At 34.6% G+C, this 16516-nt stretch overlaps 1 protein-coding gene across 7 annotated transcripts in view; it reads right to left on the bottom strand.

The window, feature by feature from the left end:
• LOC110461538 (multiple epidermal growth factor-like domains protein 6) overlaps positions 1-14315 on the bottom strand; it is a 71937-nt gene extending 57622 nt beyond the window's left edge. For all 7 annotated transcript variants that reach the window (XR_002464146.1, XM_021515044.1, XM_021515045.1 and 4 more), the window contains exons 1-2: positions 14143-14315; positions 7291-7554 (exon numbers count right to left, since the gene is read on the bottom strand). Coding sequence is in view for 6 of the 7 variants with exons in the window: in XM_021515044.1 (XP_021370719.1) it covers positions 7291-7554; positions 14143-14227 (349 nt within the window). In the remaining variant the exon portion in view is untranslated. The remainder of the gene's footprint in view (positions 1-7290; positions 7555-14142) is intronic.
• Between the last annotated feature and the right edge of the window lie 2201 nt (positions 14316-16516).

The raw sequence follows: 16516 nt of genomic DNA, 5'->3' as shown, positions 1-16516 counted from the left end.
ATAAATTGGTGCGACATATTGTTAAATTATCAAACATGACTATAGGTCATAAGGTTGTTGGATTTTATTGGAAATAGACGTTGCTACAATTTGACATTTATATGACAAATTTACCGGTTCTCAAATTTCCTGAAATTTTCACTATCATATCACAACATAATGCACCAAATAATATTAAAAGATTTTTGGTGTACAAGAACCGGAAATTGGTGTTTTACTTCCGTAAAACAATTGATGTAGCAAAAAAGTGTATGAAAATACCAACATTTTTAGAGTTTAAGATTTTATAACTTTTTCATTATGCAATTTTTTGTTAAATATTTGAGTTCATAATTTGCAGCAGATCCTACTTTAAATAATATAATATTATTTGATAGCGTAAAACATTGTTTTGATAGTTTTTTGGACAATAAAGTGAACCCTGTCGTACACCTTTGGAAGGCGGCACTAAATAGTTCATAGCACAGGCCCTGGGGACCTTTTTAATTTTTTAAAAATATCTCATGGGTCGTGTCTTAGGGAGCTACAAATATAAACCAGTAATGGTTAAATTGCTTTGTGGGCAAAATTCTTTTGTTCCTGTAACAGGTCCTTTCTTTTGTCGGCATGGGAAATCTACATAATCTCGGCCAACGTTTTAATTTTCTTTCTTTTAGTGCGTGTACAAGTAGGTATAGATGCATGTGGCAAATATAAATTAAAAATCTCGACACATTGAGAGACAAATGAGATGTATTTCTAAGCACCTTTGGCTTTGTTAAAGTTTCTGTTAATGTAAACCCTCCCTCATTTGTGCAAATGGCTGAAGTGTTAATTAGCACTACACTGCAATTGTTTTGATTTGTTTTGGTAATTTTGTGATAAAATAAGTATTAGATACAATTTATTGAGAAATACATTTGAAATGTGCGACCATAAGTGAAAATAATCAAGGTTGCCCGCATTCATTTACATAATTTTATCGGAGATGAGGTTTTCATACTTAACAAAAAGTTGGTCACTACTATTAACAAAAAGCATGTGGATTTTCAAAAAATACGAAAACTATTAAATTTGTTACATATTCTAATCTCAATCAGAATGGGATATGAACAGACATTTTAACATGTTTTTCGTTAAATAACAGATTAGTCAAACCTGGTAGCAGGATTGTGTTCGTCCCTTTATACCCAAAACAGATTCATAGCTATGAGGTAGGGATCTCAAATATTTTCAAAGTAATACCCAAAGATTAGGTCCTAAGGCACAGGGTCGGAGACGTAATAAATTGGGGAAGTACGTGTATTTTTGTCTTTCTTTTTTTAATTTCAAAGATATGTTACCTTTTTTAGGTCCCAAGGCACGAGGCCTGACATGTAGTAAATTGGGGAAGCACGTGTATTTTTGTCTTTCTTTTTTATTTCAAAGATATTTTACCTTTTTTGGACCTCCCCCCCCATCCTCCCCCCCCCCTCACCGGAAGGTAAGCCCCATTTTGGAATATCACTCTCTGGTTGTTGTTGTTGGTAGTAGTGGTTCAACCTCTCTACATATATGCTGTTGATGTTATTTTTGGAATTGTTGTTGTTGGTAGGGGTGGTAGACCCTCTCTGTATATATATGCTGTTGTTGTTGTTGTTGTAATTGTTTTTGTTGTAATTGTTGGTATTAGTGGTTCAACCTCTCTGTGTACATATGCTGTTGTTGTTGTTGTTGTTGTTGTTTTTTGGAATTGTTGTTGCTGTTGGTAGTAATGGTTCAACCTCTCTGTGTACATATGCTGTTGTTGTTGTTGTTTTTCGAATTGTTGTTGTTGTTGGTAGTGGTGGTTCAACCTCTCTACATATATGCTGTTGATGTTATTTTTGGAATTGTTGTTGTTGGTAGTGGTGGTTCAACCTCTCTGTATATATATATGCTGTTGTTGTTGCTTTTGAAATTTTGTTGTTGTTGGTAGTGATGGTTCAACCTCTCTACATATATGCTGTTGATGTTATTTTTGGAATTGTTGTTGTTGGTAGGGGTGGTAGACTCTCTCTGTATATATATGCTGTTGTTGTTGTTGTTGTAATTGTTTTTGTTGTAATTGTTGGTAGTAGTGGTTCAACCTCTCTGTGTACATATGCTGTTGTTGTTGTTGGTTTTGGAATTGTTGTTGCTGTTGGTAGTAATGGTTCAACCTCTTTGTGTACATATGCTGTTGTTGTTGTTTTTTGAATTGTTGTTGTTGTTGGTAGTGGTGGTTCAACCTCTCTGTATATATATATGCTGTTGTTGTTGTTTTTGAAATTTTGTTGTTGTTGGTAGTGATGGTTCAACCTCTATGTATATATTTTGTTGTTGTTGTTGTTGTTGTTGTTGTTGTTATTGTTGTTATTGTTGGTAGTGGTGGTTCAACCTCTCTACATATGTATGCTGTTGTTGTTGTTTTTGGAATTGTTGTTATTGTTGTTGTTGTAATTGTTGGTAGTAGTGGTTCAACCTCTCTGCATATATATGCTGTTGTTGTTGTTTTTGGAATTGTTGTTGTTGTTGGTAGTGGTGGCCCAACCTCTCTACATATATATGCTGTTGATGTTATTTTTGGAATTGTTGTTGTCGTTGGTAGTGGTGGTTCAACCTCCCTGTATACATATGCTGTTGTTGTTGTTTTTGGAATTGTTGTTGCTGTTGTTAGTGGTGGGTCAATCTCTCTCTATATATATGCTGTTGATGTTATTTTTGGAATTGTTGTTGTTGTTGGTAGTGGTGGTTCAACCTCTCTGTATATATATGCTGTTGTTGTTGCTTTTGGAATTGCTGTTGCTGTTGGTAGTGGTGGTTCAACCTCTCTGTATCTATATGCTGTTGTTGTTGTTGTTTTTGGAATTGTTGTTGTTGATAGTGGTGGTTCAATCTCTCTACATATATATGCTGATGATGTTGTTTTTGGTATTGTTGTACCTGTTGGTAGTGGTGGTTCAACCTCTCTGTATATATATGCTGTTGATGTTATTTTTGGAATTGTTGTTGTTGTTGTTGGTAGTAGTGGTTCACCCTCTCTGTATATATATGCTGTTGATGTTGTTGTTGTTTTGGATTTGTTGTTCTTGTAGTTGTTGTAATTCTTGGTAGTAGTGGTTCAACCTATCTACATATATATGCTGTTGATGTTATTTTTGGAAATGTTGTAATTGTTGGTAGTAGTGGTTCAACCTCTCTACATATATATGCTGTTGTTGTTGTTTCTGGAATTGTTGTTGTTGATAGTGGTGGTTCAACCTCTCTACATATATATGCTGTTGTTGTTGTTGTTGTTGTTGTTGGTAGTAGTGGTTCATCCTCTCTGTATATTTATATATGCTATTGATGTTGTTGTTGTTTTGGATTTGTTGTTTTTGTTGTTTTTGTTGTTGTTGGTAGTAGTGGTTCAACCTCTCTGTAAATATATATGCTGTTGATGTTATTTTTGGAATTGTTGTTGCTGGTAGTGGTGGTTCAACCCCTCTGTATATATATATGCTGTTGTTGTTGTTGTTGGTAGTGGTGGTTCAACCTTTCTACATATATATGCTGTTGATGTTATTTTTGGAGTTGTTGTTGTTGTTGGTAGTAGTGGTTCACCCTCTCTGTATATATATGCTGTTGATGTTGTTGTCGTTTTGGATTTGTTGTTATTGTTGTTGTTGTAATTGTTGTTAGTAGTGGTTCAACCTCTCTTCATGTATATGCTGCTGTTGCTGTTTTTGGAATTGTTCTTGTTGATAGTGGTGGTTCAACCTCTCTACATATATATGCTGTTGTTTTTGTTGTTGTTGTTGTTGTTGTTATTGTTGGTAGTAGTGGTTCAACCTCCCTGTAAATATATATGCTGCTGATGTTATTTTTGGAATTGTTGTAATTGTTGGTAGTAGTGGTTCAACCTCTCTACATATATGCTGTTGTTGTTGTTTTTGGAATTGTTGTTGTTGATAGTGGTGGTTCAACCTCTGAAAATATATGTGCTGTTGATTTGTTGTTGTTTTTGATTTGTTGTTTTTGTTGTTGTTGTAATTAATGGTAGTAGTGGTTCAACCTCTCTCTACATATATATGCTGTTGTTGTTGTTGTTTTTGGAATCATTGTTGTTAATAGTGGTGGTTCAACCTCTCTACATATATATGCTGTTGTTGTTGTTGTTGTTGGTGGTGGTGGTAGTAGTGGTTCATCCTCTCTGTATATTTATATATGCTATTGATGTTGTTGTTGTTTTGGATTTGTTGTTTTTGTTGTTGTTGTTGGTAGTAGTGGTTCAACCTCTCTGTAAATATATATGCTGTTGATGTTATTTTTGGAATTGTTGTTGCTGGTAGTGGTGGTTCAACCCCTCTGTATATATATATGCTGTTTTTTTTTTTTGGAATTGTTGTTGTTGTTGGAAGTGGTGGTTCAACCTTTCTACATATACATGCTGTTGATGTTGTTGTCGTTTTGGATTTGTTGCTATTGTTGTTGTTGTAATTGTTGTTAGTAGTGGTTCAACCTCTCTTCATATATATGCTGTTGTTGTTGTTTTTGGAATTGTTCTTGTTGATAGTGGTGGTTCAACCTCTCTACATATATATGCTGTTGTTGTTGTTGTTGTTGTTGTTGTTATTGTTGGTAGTAGTGGTCAACCTCCCTGTAAATATATATGCTGCTGGTGTTATTTTTGGAATTGTTGTAATTGTTGGTAGTAGTGGTTCAACCTCTCTACATATATGCTGTTGTTGTTGTTTTTGGAATTGTTGTTGTTGATAGTTGTGGTTCAACCTCTCTACATACATGCTGTTGTTGTTGTTTTTGGAATTGTTGTTGTTAATAGTGGTGGTTCAACCTCTGTAACTATATGTGCTGTTGATTTTTTGTTGTTTATGATTTGTTGTTATTGTTGTTGTTGTAATTGTTGGTAGTAGTAGTTCAACCTCTCTCTACATATTTATGCTGTTGTTGTTGTTGTTTTTGGAATTGTTGTTGTTGATAGTGGTGATTCAACCTCTCTGCATATATATATGCTGTTGATGTTGTTGTTGTTTTGGATTTGTTGTTTTTGTTGTTTTTGTTGTTGTTGTTGGTAGTAGTGGTTCAACCTCTTTTGATATATATATATATGCTGTTGTTGTTGTTGTTTTTGGAATTATTGTTGTTGATAGTGGAGATTCAACCTCTCTGCATATATATATGCTGTTGATGTTGTTGTTGTTTTGGATTTGTTGTTTTTGTTGTTGTTGTTGGTAGTAGTGGTTCAACCTCTATGTATATATATATATGCTGTTGATGTTGTTGTTGTTTTGGATTTGTTGTTATTGTTGTTGTTTTAATTGTTGATAGTAGTGGTTTTACCTCTCTGTAAATATATATGCTGTTGTTGTTGTTTTTGGAATTGTTGTTGTTGTTGTTGTTAGTGGTGGTTCAACCTCTCTCTACATATATGCTGTTGTTGTTGTTGTTGTTTTTGTTGTTATTGTTGGTATAACCTCTCTGTATATATATGCTGTTGATGTTGTTGTTGTTTTGGATTTGTTGTTATTGTTGCTGTTGTAATTGTTGATAGTAGTGGTTTAACCTCTCTGTAAATATATATGCTGTTGTTGTTGTTTTTTGAATTGTTGTTGTTGTTGTGTGTAGTGGTGGTTCAACCTCTCTGTATATATATGCTGTTGTTGTTATTGTTGTTTTGGAATTGTTGGTGCTGTTGGTAGTGGTGGTTCAACCTCTCTACATATATATGCTGTTGTTGTTGTTTTTGGAATTGTTGTAACTGTTGGTAGTGGTGGTTCAACCTCTATGTATATATATGCTGTTGGTGTTGTTTTTGAAATTGTTGTTGTTGTTGGTAGTGATGGTTCAACCTCTATGTATATATATATTCTGTTGTTGTTGTTTTTGTTGTTATTGTTGGTATAACCTCTCAATATATATATGCTGTTGATGTTATTTTTGGAATTGTTGTTGTTGTTGGTAGTAGTGGTTCACCCTCTCTGTATATATATGCTGTTGATGTTGTTGTTGTTTTGGATTTGTTGTTCTTGATGTTGTTGTAATTGTTGGTAGTGGTGGTTCAACCTCTCTACATATATATGCTGTTTTTGTTGTTTTTGGAATTGTTGTTGTTGATAGTGGTGGTTCAACCTCTCTACATATATATGCTGTTGTTGTTGTTTTTGGAATTAGTGTTGTTGTTGTTGGTGGTGGTTCAACCTCTCTACATATATATGCTGTTGTTTTTGTTGTTTTTGGAATTGTTGTTGTTGATAGTGGTGGTTCAACATCTCTACATATGTATGCTGTTGTTTTTTTTTTTTTGAATTGTTGTTGTTGTTGGTAGTGGTGGTTCAACCTTTCTACATATATATGCTGTTGATGTTATTTTTGGAATTGTTGTTGTTGGTAGTGGTGGTTCAACCTCCCTGTATACATATATATATGCTGTTGATGTTGTTTTGGATTGGTTGCTTTTCTTGTTTTTGTTGTTGTTGTTGGTAGTGGTGGTTCAATCTCGCTGTAAATATATGCTGTTGATGTTATTTTTGGAATTGTTGTTGCTGGTAGTGGTGGTTCAACCACTCTGTATATATATATGCTGTTGATGTTGTTTTGGATTGGTTGCTTTTCTTGTTTTTGTTGTTGTTGTTGGTAGTGGTGGTTCAATCTCGCTGTACCTATATGCTGTTGTTGTTATTTTTGGAATTGTTGTTGCTGGTAGTAGTGGTTCAACCTCTCTGTAGATATATATGCTGTTGTTGTTGTTTTTGGAATTGTTGTTGTTGTTGTTGGTAGTGGTGGTTCAACCTCTCTGTATATATATGCTGTTGTTGTTGTGTTGTTTTTGGAATTGTTGTTGTTGATAGTGGTGGTTCAATCTCTCTCCATATATATGCAGTTGTTGTTGTTTTTGGAATTGTTGTTGTTGTTGGTAGTGGTGGTAGAATTTATCTGTATAAATATGTTAGCCAGTTAAGGATGCTCCCATCTATGCATGTTTGATAACCATCACATAAATCCAGGGGAAAAGGCACTCCGATTGTACAAAAATATCCCCATTACAAAAGAACATTTCCGGTCAAAATTCGGCGGTTCAGGAGTAGTTTGAAAACAAAAACGTTGATAAGCTTACCTTATTTGGGCCAGTTGAATTACACCATGACAATGACAGATAAATGTTAGCTAATCTCAAGTGTTAAGTTGCTATTACAACTAGTTCGGAGATACAATTTAATGTGCTTGATGGTTTGTAGAAAACAATTGCGATAAGTTGCCTTGCCCCATGGCGCTTGTAGTTTATTTAAAACATTTACGTTTAAATTAACTTACGGTCGACATCTTTTTTAGGTGTATTATTTTCCTCATTCCCGCCTTTTCTATTAGTCAGTTCAATCCGCTGGACCACCGACGTGTTCCCGAGGTCAATCCACAACCAAGCCAAAGAGGTAGTAATTCTGTCAGTCAGCAGACAACTGTTGCCATCTAGAAATGGATCCGTGTTCCCATCAACTACCTTAGAGGCTGGCCCATAGGTATTCCCTTTTTCGGAGAATACACTGCTGGAGTTTGCTGGACGATCAAGAGCAATGTTGACTGAAATTATCACAAAACAGTTATACATCACTACATCAGATACGTTACAAACATTTGTGCATTATTCCTTTCTTTGTGAATTTCCCGATAAGAACAAGAACTTGTCTCGATGAAATGATACAAACAGGAAATATATGTAAGGTAAATTAACAAGCAATGAGAGTGGTTCATGACATGAAAATGTCTCCAACTAGTGATGGTCGATTTTCGTGTCGTTTATCTAACTCTTAAAAATTAGCTAACTGGAGTTGGATATACATGATAACCAAACATCACTTTTGAGGAACATCCATATATAGTTTCTATAATACTTAATATATCTGTTAGTCTGCTTGAATATTGTATTTGCTATTTGTCTTTATTTAAAACCTTATTTGTGAGCCTGTGTATGAACCAATGTGCCGATAATATTATGCATTAAACGTACAAGACTAACTGGGAATGTTTATTTACATATTAACTTTAGACGTGACACCATATTTTCAGTAAGGTGCATGCATCGTCTATTCCAAGATATGAACCTAATGTCACTAGTCACATAATAATCAACATCTACATGTGCGGCACTAAGCGTTGAGCTCATTCCGATATGTACCATATTATGTTTTGAAAACTTGTACGCTTTCGACTCGATTTGTTTCGCATTCAGTTTCGGATTCTAAACCTTAAAGCAAGTATGCTATCCATAATACTCTAATACAACATCTATAAGGGAATATGTCTCATCGTTTCCATCTGTTGTCAGGAAACACCAGAAATGTGAGGAATTACCTATCAACTACGTGTTACTAGTATACAGCGATGTCTCAAGTATGACAGTGAGCTGAAGAGATATTGGCTTTAGAATAACTGATTTAATAACTGTACTTAGATAGTGCTAATTAGCTCAGTTCTCATCATGCGACTTTATTACTAAATCAAATCAGAATAGTTTAAACAATGCATAATATTTGTTATAGTATGTACCTATAGAAATATCATTGTGTTTTCCTGTGTATACAGCGCCATGTTTCTGGTTTGAAATGTTCCTATTGGAATACTATTGTGTTTGTCTGTGTATACAGGGCCCTGTTTCTGGTTTGTAATGTTCCTATTGGAATACTATTGTGTTTCCCTGTGTTTACAGGGACATGTTTCTAGTATGTAGTTTCCCTATAGGAATACCATTGTGTTTCCCTGTGTATACAGGGTCATGTTTCTGGTGTGAAGTTTCCCTATAGGAATACCATTGTGTTTCCCTGTGTATACAGGGACATGTTTCTGGTTTGTAGTATTCATATAATAAAACCATTGTGTTTCCCTGTGTAAATAGTGCCATGTTTCTGGTTTGTAATGTCCCTATAGGAATACCACTATGTTTTCCTGTGTATACAGGGCGATGTTTCTGGTTTGTAGTTTTCTAATTGGAATGCCATTGTGTTTCCTTTTGTAAACAGGGACATGTTTCTAGTTTGTAGTTTTGCTTTAGGAATACCATTGTGTTTTCCTGTGTATACAGGGTCATGTTTCTGGTGTGAAGTTTTCATATAGGAATACCATTGTGTTTCTCTGTGTATACAGGGCGATGTTTCTGGTTTGTAATGTTCCTATAGGAATACCATTGTGTTTCCCTGTGTGTACAAGCTTTGTTTATAGTTTGTAGCTTTCATATAGGAATACCAATGTGTTTTCTTCTGTATACAGGGCGATGTTTCTGGTTTGTAATGTCCATATAGGAATACCATTGTGTTTCCCTGCGTAAACAGGACATGTTTCTGGTGTGAAGTTTTCCTATAGGAATTCCCTGTGTATACAGGGACATGTTTCTAGTTTGTAATGTTCCTATATGAATACCATTGTTTTTTCCCTGTGTATACAGGGCCATGTTTCTGGTTTGTTATGTTCCTATATGAATACCATGGTGTTTCCCTGTAAATACAGGGCCATGCTTCTGGTTTGTAATGTCCCTATATGAATACTATTGTATTTCTCTTTGTATACAAGACCATGTTTCTGGTTTGTAATGGTCCTATAGGAATAACATTGTGTTTTCATGTGCATTTAGGGCCATGTTTCTGGTGAAAAGTTCTCCTATAGTAATACCTATAGTGTTACCTCCTTTGTATATTTGGCCGTGTTTCTTGTTTAAAGTTCTCCTATAGAGATATAATTTTTATTTTCTTGTTTATATTGTGCCATATTTCTGGTGTTGAGTTTTTCGATTGTAATACCATTCTTATTTCCTTGTGTAAATTGTGCTGCGCTCTGGTGTATAGTTTTCCTATACGATCGTTAGACCAGTATTATTTGTATTATTTATCCCTGTCTAAATACAGAACGTGCATCAAGTAGGCAGATCCTATTTCATCTACAATCCGGATGTTGACAATACTCGACTAGGCATTGTATTAACCCAATCGTCAAGTTTCAACACGACGTATTTTACACAACTTCGTTATTTCCATTTGTGTGTGTGTATCAAACAAAACAGACGCTTAATGCTTACATTTAATCGTTTCGTGTTAAATTTGAAAAAAAAGTCAAAATATTTCATTTAGTGAGACTTTGTAGAGCTAAAACCAGTGAGGCGAGTTTCATATAGGAAAAGAAATCCAAAATCGTTTTATCACAAAAACTTATAAAAATTAATAGTTTCGTACCAATAGTTACATATTAATATAACATTGATATACTAAAACTTGTTTTCTGTTTTCATGATATGGTAAATTATATTAACTTATTGACTACAAGACCTGTTTACCCTTTGCTTATATAGTCCAGTATGTTAACTTATTGACCACAACACCTTTTTACCTGTGTTTATATAGAACAGTATATTAACTTATTGACTACAACACCTATTTACCTGTGTTTATACAGTACAGTATATTAACTTATTGACTACAACACCTATTCACCTGTGTTTATATAGTACAGTATATTAACTTATTGACTAGAAAACCTATTTACCTGTGTTTATATAGTCCATTATGTTAACTTATTGACCACAACACCTTTTTACCTGTGTTTATATAGTCCATTAGGTTAACGTATTGACCACAACACCTATTTACCTGTGTTGATATAGTACCGTATATTAACTTATTGACTACAACACCTATTTACCTGTGTATATATAGTACAGTATATTAACTTATTGACTAGAACACCTATTTACCTGTGTTTATATAACACAATATATTAACTTATTGACTACAACACCTATTCACCTGTGTTTATATAGTACAGTATATTAACGTATTGACTACAAAACCTGTTTGCCTGTGTTTATATAGTCCATTATGTTAACCTATTGACTACAACACCTATTTACCTGTTTTTATATAGTACAGTATAATAACTTATTGACCACAACACCTATTTACCTGTGTTTATATGATACAGTATATTAACTTATTGACTACAACTCCTATTTACCTGTGTTTATATAGTACAGTATATTAACGTATTGACTACAAAACCTGTTTGCCTGTGTTTATATAGTCCATTATGTTATCTTATTGACACAACAACTATTTACCTGTGTTTATATAGTACAGTATATTATCTTATTGACTACAACACCTATTTACCTGTTTTTATATAGTACAGTATAATAACTTATTGACTACAACACCTATTTACCTGCGTTTATATAGTACAGTATATTAACTTATTAACTACAACACCTATTTACCTGTGTTTATATAGTACAGTATAATAACTTATTGACCACAACACCTATTTACCTGTGTTTATATAATAGATTATATTAACTTATTGACTACAACACCTGTTTACCTGTGTTTATATAGTCCATTATGTTATCTTATTGACCACAACACCTATTTACCTGTGTTTATATAGAACAGTATATTAACTTATTGACTAGAAAACCTGTTTACCTGTGTTTATATAGTACAGTATATTATAGTCCATTATGTTATCTTATTGACACAACAACTATTTACCTGTGTTTATATAGTCCATTATGTTAACTTATTGACTACAACACCTATTTACATGTTTTTATATAGTACAGTATAATAACTTATTGACTTCAACACCTATTTACCTGTGTTTATATAATACAGTATATTAACTTATTGACTACAACACCTATTTACCTGTGTTTATATGATACAGTATATTAACTTATTGACTACAACACCTATTAACCTGTGTTTATATAGTACAGTATATTAACTTATTGACTACAACACCTATTTACCTGTGTTTATATAGTCCATTATGTTAACTTATTGACCATAACACCTGTTTACCTGTGTTTATATAGTCCATTATGTTAACTTATTGACTACAACACCTATTACCTGTGTTTATATAGTCCATTATGTTAACTTATTTACCATAACACCTGTTTACCTGTGTTTATATAGTCCATTATGTTAACTTAATGACCACAAAACCTTTTTACCTGTGTTTATATAGTCCATTAGGTTAACTTATTGACTACAACACCTATCTACCTGTGTTGATATAGTACCTTATATTAACTTATTGACTACAACACCTATTTACCTGTGTTTATCTAGTACAGTATATTAACTTATTGACTAGAAAACCTGTTTACCTGTGTTTATATAGTCCATTATGTTAACTTATTGACTACAACACATATTTACCTGTGTTTATATAGTACAGTATAATAACATATTGACTTGAACACCTATTTACCTGTGTTTATATAATACATTTTATTAACTTATTGACTACAACACCTATTTACCTGTGTTTTTATAATACAGTATATTAACTTATTGACTACAACACCTATTTGCCTGTGTTTATATAGTACAGTATATTAACTTATTGACTACAACACCTATTTACCTGTGTTTATATAGTACAGTATATTAACTTATTGACAGGAAAACCTATTTACCTGTGTTTATATAGTCCATTATGTTAACTTATTGACTACAACACCTATTTACCTGTGTTTATATCGTACAGTATAATAACTTATTGACTACAACACCTATTTACCTGTGTTTATATAACACAGTATATTAACTTATTGACTACAACACCTATTTACCTGTGTTTATAAAGTACAGTATATTAACTTGTTGACTACAACACCTGTTTACCTGTGTTTATATAGTACAGTATATTAACTTATTGACTACAACACCTATTTATCTGTGTTTATATAGTCCAGTATATTAACTTTATGACAAGCACTTATTAACCTGTGAATTTAGTGATTTATTGAACTTGCTACGGCAGTATAGACCAATTTCGAAATTAAACACTATAATTGGGTCTCCTTCATTCATCAAGAGCTGTTGTAGAACATCATAGCTCGCCTATTGGTGTATATGTTGAAAGATAGCAAATATCAATAAAAAAAATGTACAGTAAAACCTCAATTTATCGCCTAACCCCTTTATAATGCCAACATTTCTTTCAAAAAATGATGGCAATATAACAAGGTTTCCCTTACATGTAAGAAGAGATGACCAGCCAACGTGAAATAGTCAACAGCGTATTGATGGTGGTGACCGATTCAACACTGCACAAACAAAACAAAACCTTAACCAAGTCCAACTAACAAGTTTTGGCCCCTAAAATAATGAAAATATAATTCAGAACATTGCTTACTCCATATAAATACTCCAACGTTATGATAGACAACAGCCTATTGATGGTGGTGGTCCAACACTACACAAAAAGAAACTTTGCCCAAAAAAATTAACCAAGTCCAATTAAGCTGTTTTTGGCCCCTAAAATATGAAATATGGTTCAGCACATTGCTTACGCTCAATATAAATACTTCACCCTTAAAATAGACAACAGCCTATTGGTGTTGGTGATCCAACGCTACACAAAAAATAACTTGAACTAAGTCCAATTAAAGCTTTTTTTACCCCTAAAATAAGAAAATATGGTCCAAATCCTTGCTTACTCTCCTTATAAATACTTCAACCTTATAATAGACAATAGCCTATTGATGGTGATGATCCAGCACTACAAAAATAAAAGATTTAACATCAAGCCTCAAAACATTTAACCAAGTCCAATTCAGCTGTTTTTGGCCCCTAAAATATGAAAATATAGTCCAGCACATTGCTTACACTCGACATCAATGTCTTAACCTCATAACAGACAACAGTGTATTGAGTGTGATGATCCAACACTGTCTGGAAAAACACTTGCCCAAAAAACTTTAACCTCAGAAGGTGGACGCCGACAGCGCCGCCGACAGCGCCGCCGACGCCGACGCCGGGGTGACTACGTTAGCCCCCCTATTCTCCAAATGGGCGAGCTAAAATGTTACGAGTATGTAGTTCAATTGTTAAACAATGTTTCATTATTTATCTTTACAGCACAATTAGTTGTTTTCTTCACAATATCGATGCCATTAGGGGATGTCCAATTGCTCTCAACATTAACTTGTAAAGCTTTCTTTCATGCGGTTCAGACATTCAAGTTTTCAAAAACGTGTTGTTTCTTTTTACTCTCACAACATTATTTATTAAGCTTGCATCGTCTCGTAGTATCTCACCATCAATGCAATACGGAGTCAGTTTGTAATATGCAACTTGTCTAAATGATAATTAAGTCTAAGAGCAGCCACCCTACCTTGTCCATGAACAAGTCCATTGTTGAGTAGTGTACCTAGAATGATCAATTCCAGTATACGAGATATAACCGGCACTACACACATCTTATGCAGTCGGACAGCTATATGGTGGTCACGAGGAAGTCAGCTTTAATGTCGGGAACAAGGAAGATCATCCATAGGAGTGGCACGCACGCACGCCGGAAACAGGCGGCTGTGGTCTAAATATTAGTATCATCCGCACAATATAACCTATGTACTATTACGTATTGTATATAACGGTTCAAAGTTCACCAGCAGCATCCGCATTGAGATATGTAGGGCAGTGGGACATATTGAATGGCCATTATTTACAAATGTGATTGAAGAGAAATTTCTCTGAAGTCTAAAAAAACAAGTAACAAATTGATAAAGTTCTACCAAACGTGAAGGTCATAGAACTACGAAAGAGTCTGCTGTACCCTCTTAAATAAAATACGCATCGATAGATAATATCCCATCTAAGAAACGAAGCACCAGTGACTAGCCAAACAGGTATCATTTACGCCAGTAAGCGGCCCCAAATAATTTCACTCACGTAAGATATTCTTTGAAAAGATTAAACATCGTTAGCTCCCCTCTAACGGCTAACATACGCCAGTAACTCCCCTTTAAACTAACGCACGTCAACAAATCCCTTTTAAGCTAACAAACATCAGTTACTTCTTTAAGATATCACATTTCAATCACTCTTGCAGGTATCATACAAAATAGTAACTCCTACAGATACCAAACACATGTAACTTATTTCTCCATAAATCACACATGGGTCATTCCTACTAATGTCAAATGTCAGTTACTCCTACATATATCACACGTAAGTCACTACTACATATATCACACGTCATTTACTCCTACAGATATCACACGTCAGTTACTCCTACAGATATCACACGTCAGTTACTCCTACAGATATCACACGTCAGTCACTCCTACAGATATCACACGTAAGTCACTACTACAATTATCACACGTCAGTTACTCCTACATATATCACACGTCAGTTACTCCTACACATATCCCACGTAAGTTACTCCTACATATATCACACGTCAGTTACTCCTACACATATCCCACGTAAGTTACTCCTACATATATCACACGTCAGTTGCTCCTACAGATATCACCCGTCAGTTACTCCTACATATATCACACGTCAGTTACTCCTACACATATCCCACGTAAGTTACTCCTACATATATCACACGTCAGTTGCTCCTACAGATATCACACGTCAGTCACTCCTACATATCACACGTCAGTTACTCCTACAGATATCCCACGTCAGTTACTCCTACATATATCACACGTCAGTTGCTCCTACAGATATCACCCGTCAGTTACTCCTACAGATATCACACGTAAGTCACTACTACAATTATCACACGTCAGTTACTCCTACATATATCGCACGTCAGTTACTCCTACAGATATCACACGACAGTCACTCCTACAGATATCACATGTCAGTTACTCCTACAGATTTCAAGTCAGTTACTTCTGTAGACATCACAGGTCAGTCACGCCTTCAAATATCACATGTCAGCCACTCATTCAGTAACTCCTACATATATTACACGTCAGTTACTCTTATAGATGTCTCACTACAGTAACTCCTTGATATCAAACGTCAGTCACTTCTTCAGATATCACACCTCAGTTACTTCTGCAGATATCACTTACGATGATCACTCCTAGATATCATACGTCAGTAATTCCTACAGATATTACATGCCAGTCACTCTTACAGATATCACACGCCAGTCACTCTTACAGATATTACACGCCAGTCACTCTTACATATATCACACGTCAGTAACACCTACATATATCCAATGTTAGCCACTCTTACAGATATCACATGTCAGTGACTCCTACAGATATCACATGTCAGTCGCTCCTAAATATATCACACGTCAGTCACTCCTACAAATATCACATGTCAGTGACTCCTACAGATATCACACGTCAGTTACTCCTACAGATATCACACGTCAGATACTCCTACAGATATCACACGTCAGTCACTCATAAACGTCAGATACTCCTACAGATATCACACGTCACTAACTCCTACAGATATCACATGTCAGTGCCTCCTACAGATATCACACGTCAGTGACTCCTACAGATATCACATGTCAGTGACTCCTACAGATATCACATGTCAGTCACTCCTAAATATATCACACGTCAGTCACTCCTACAAATATCACATGTCAGTGACTCCTACAGATATCACACGTCAGGCACTCCTACAGATATCACACGTCAGTTACTCCTACATATATCACACGTCATTTACTCCTACAGATATCACACGTCAGTCACTCCTACAGATATCACATGTCAGGG

This window comes from Mizuhopecten yessoensis, unplaced genomic scaffold (genome assembly GCF_002113885.1).
Source record: "Mizuhopecten yessoensis strain PY_sf001 unplaced genomic scaffold, ASM211388v2 scaffold10635, whole genome shotgun sequence".
In the NCBI taxonomy this organism is placed as follows: Eukaryota; Metazoa; Mollusca; class Bivalvia; order Pectinida; family Pectinidae; genus Mizuhopecten; species Mizuhopecten yessoensis.
The sequence above is the reverse complement of the archived record's forward strand: the minus strand, read 5'-3'. Positions and strand labels throughout refer to the sequence as shown.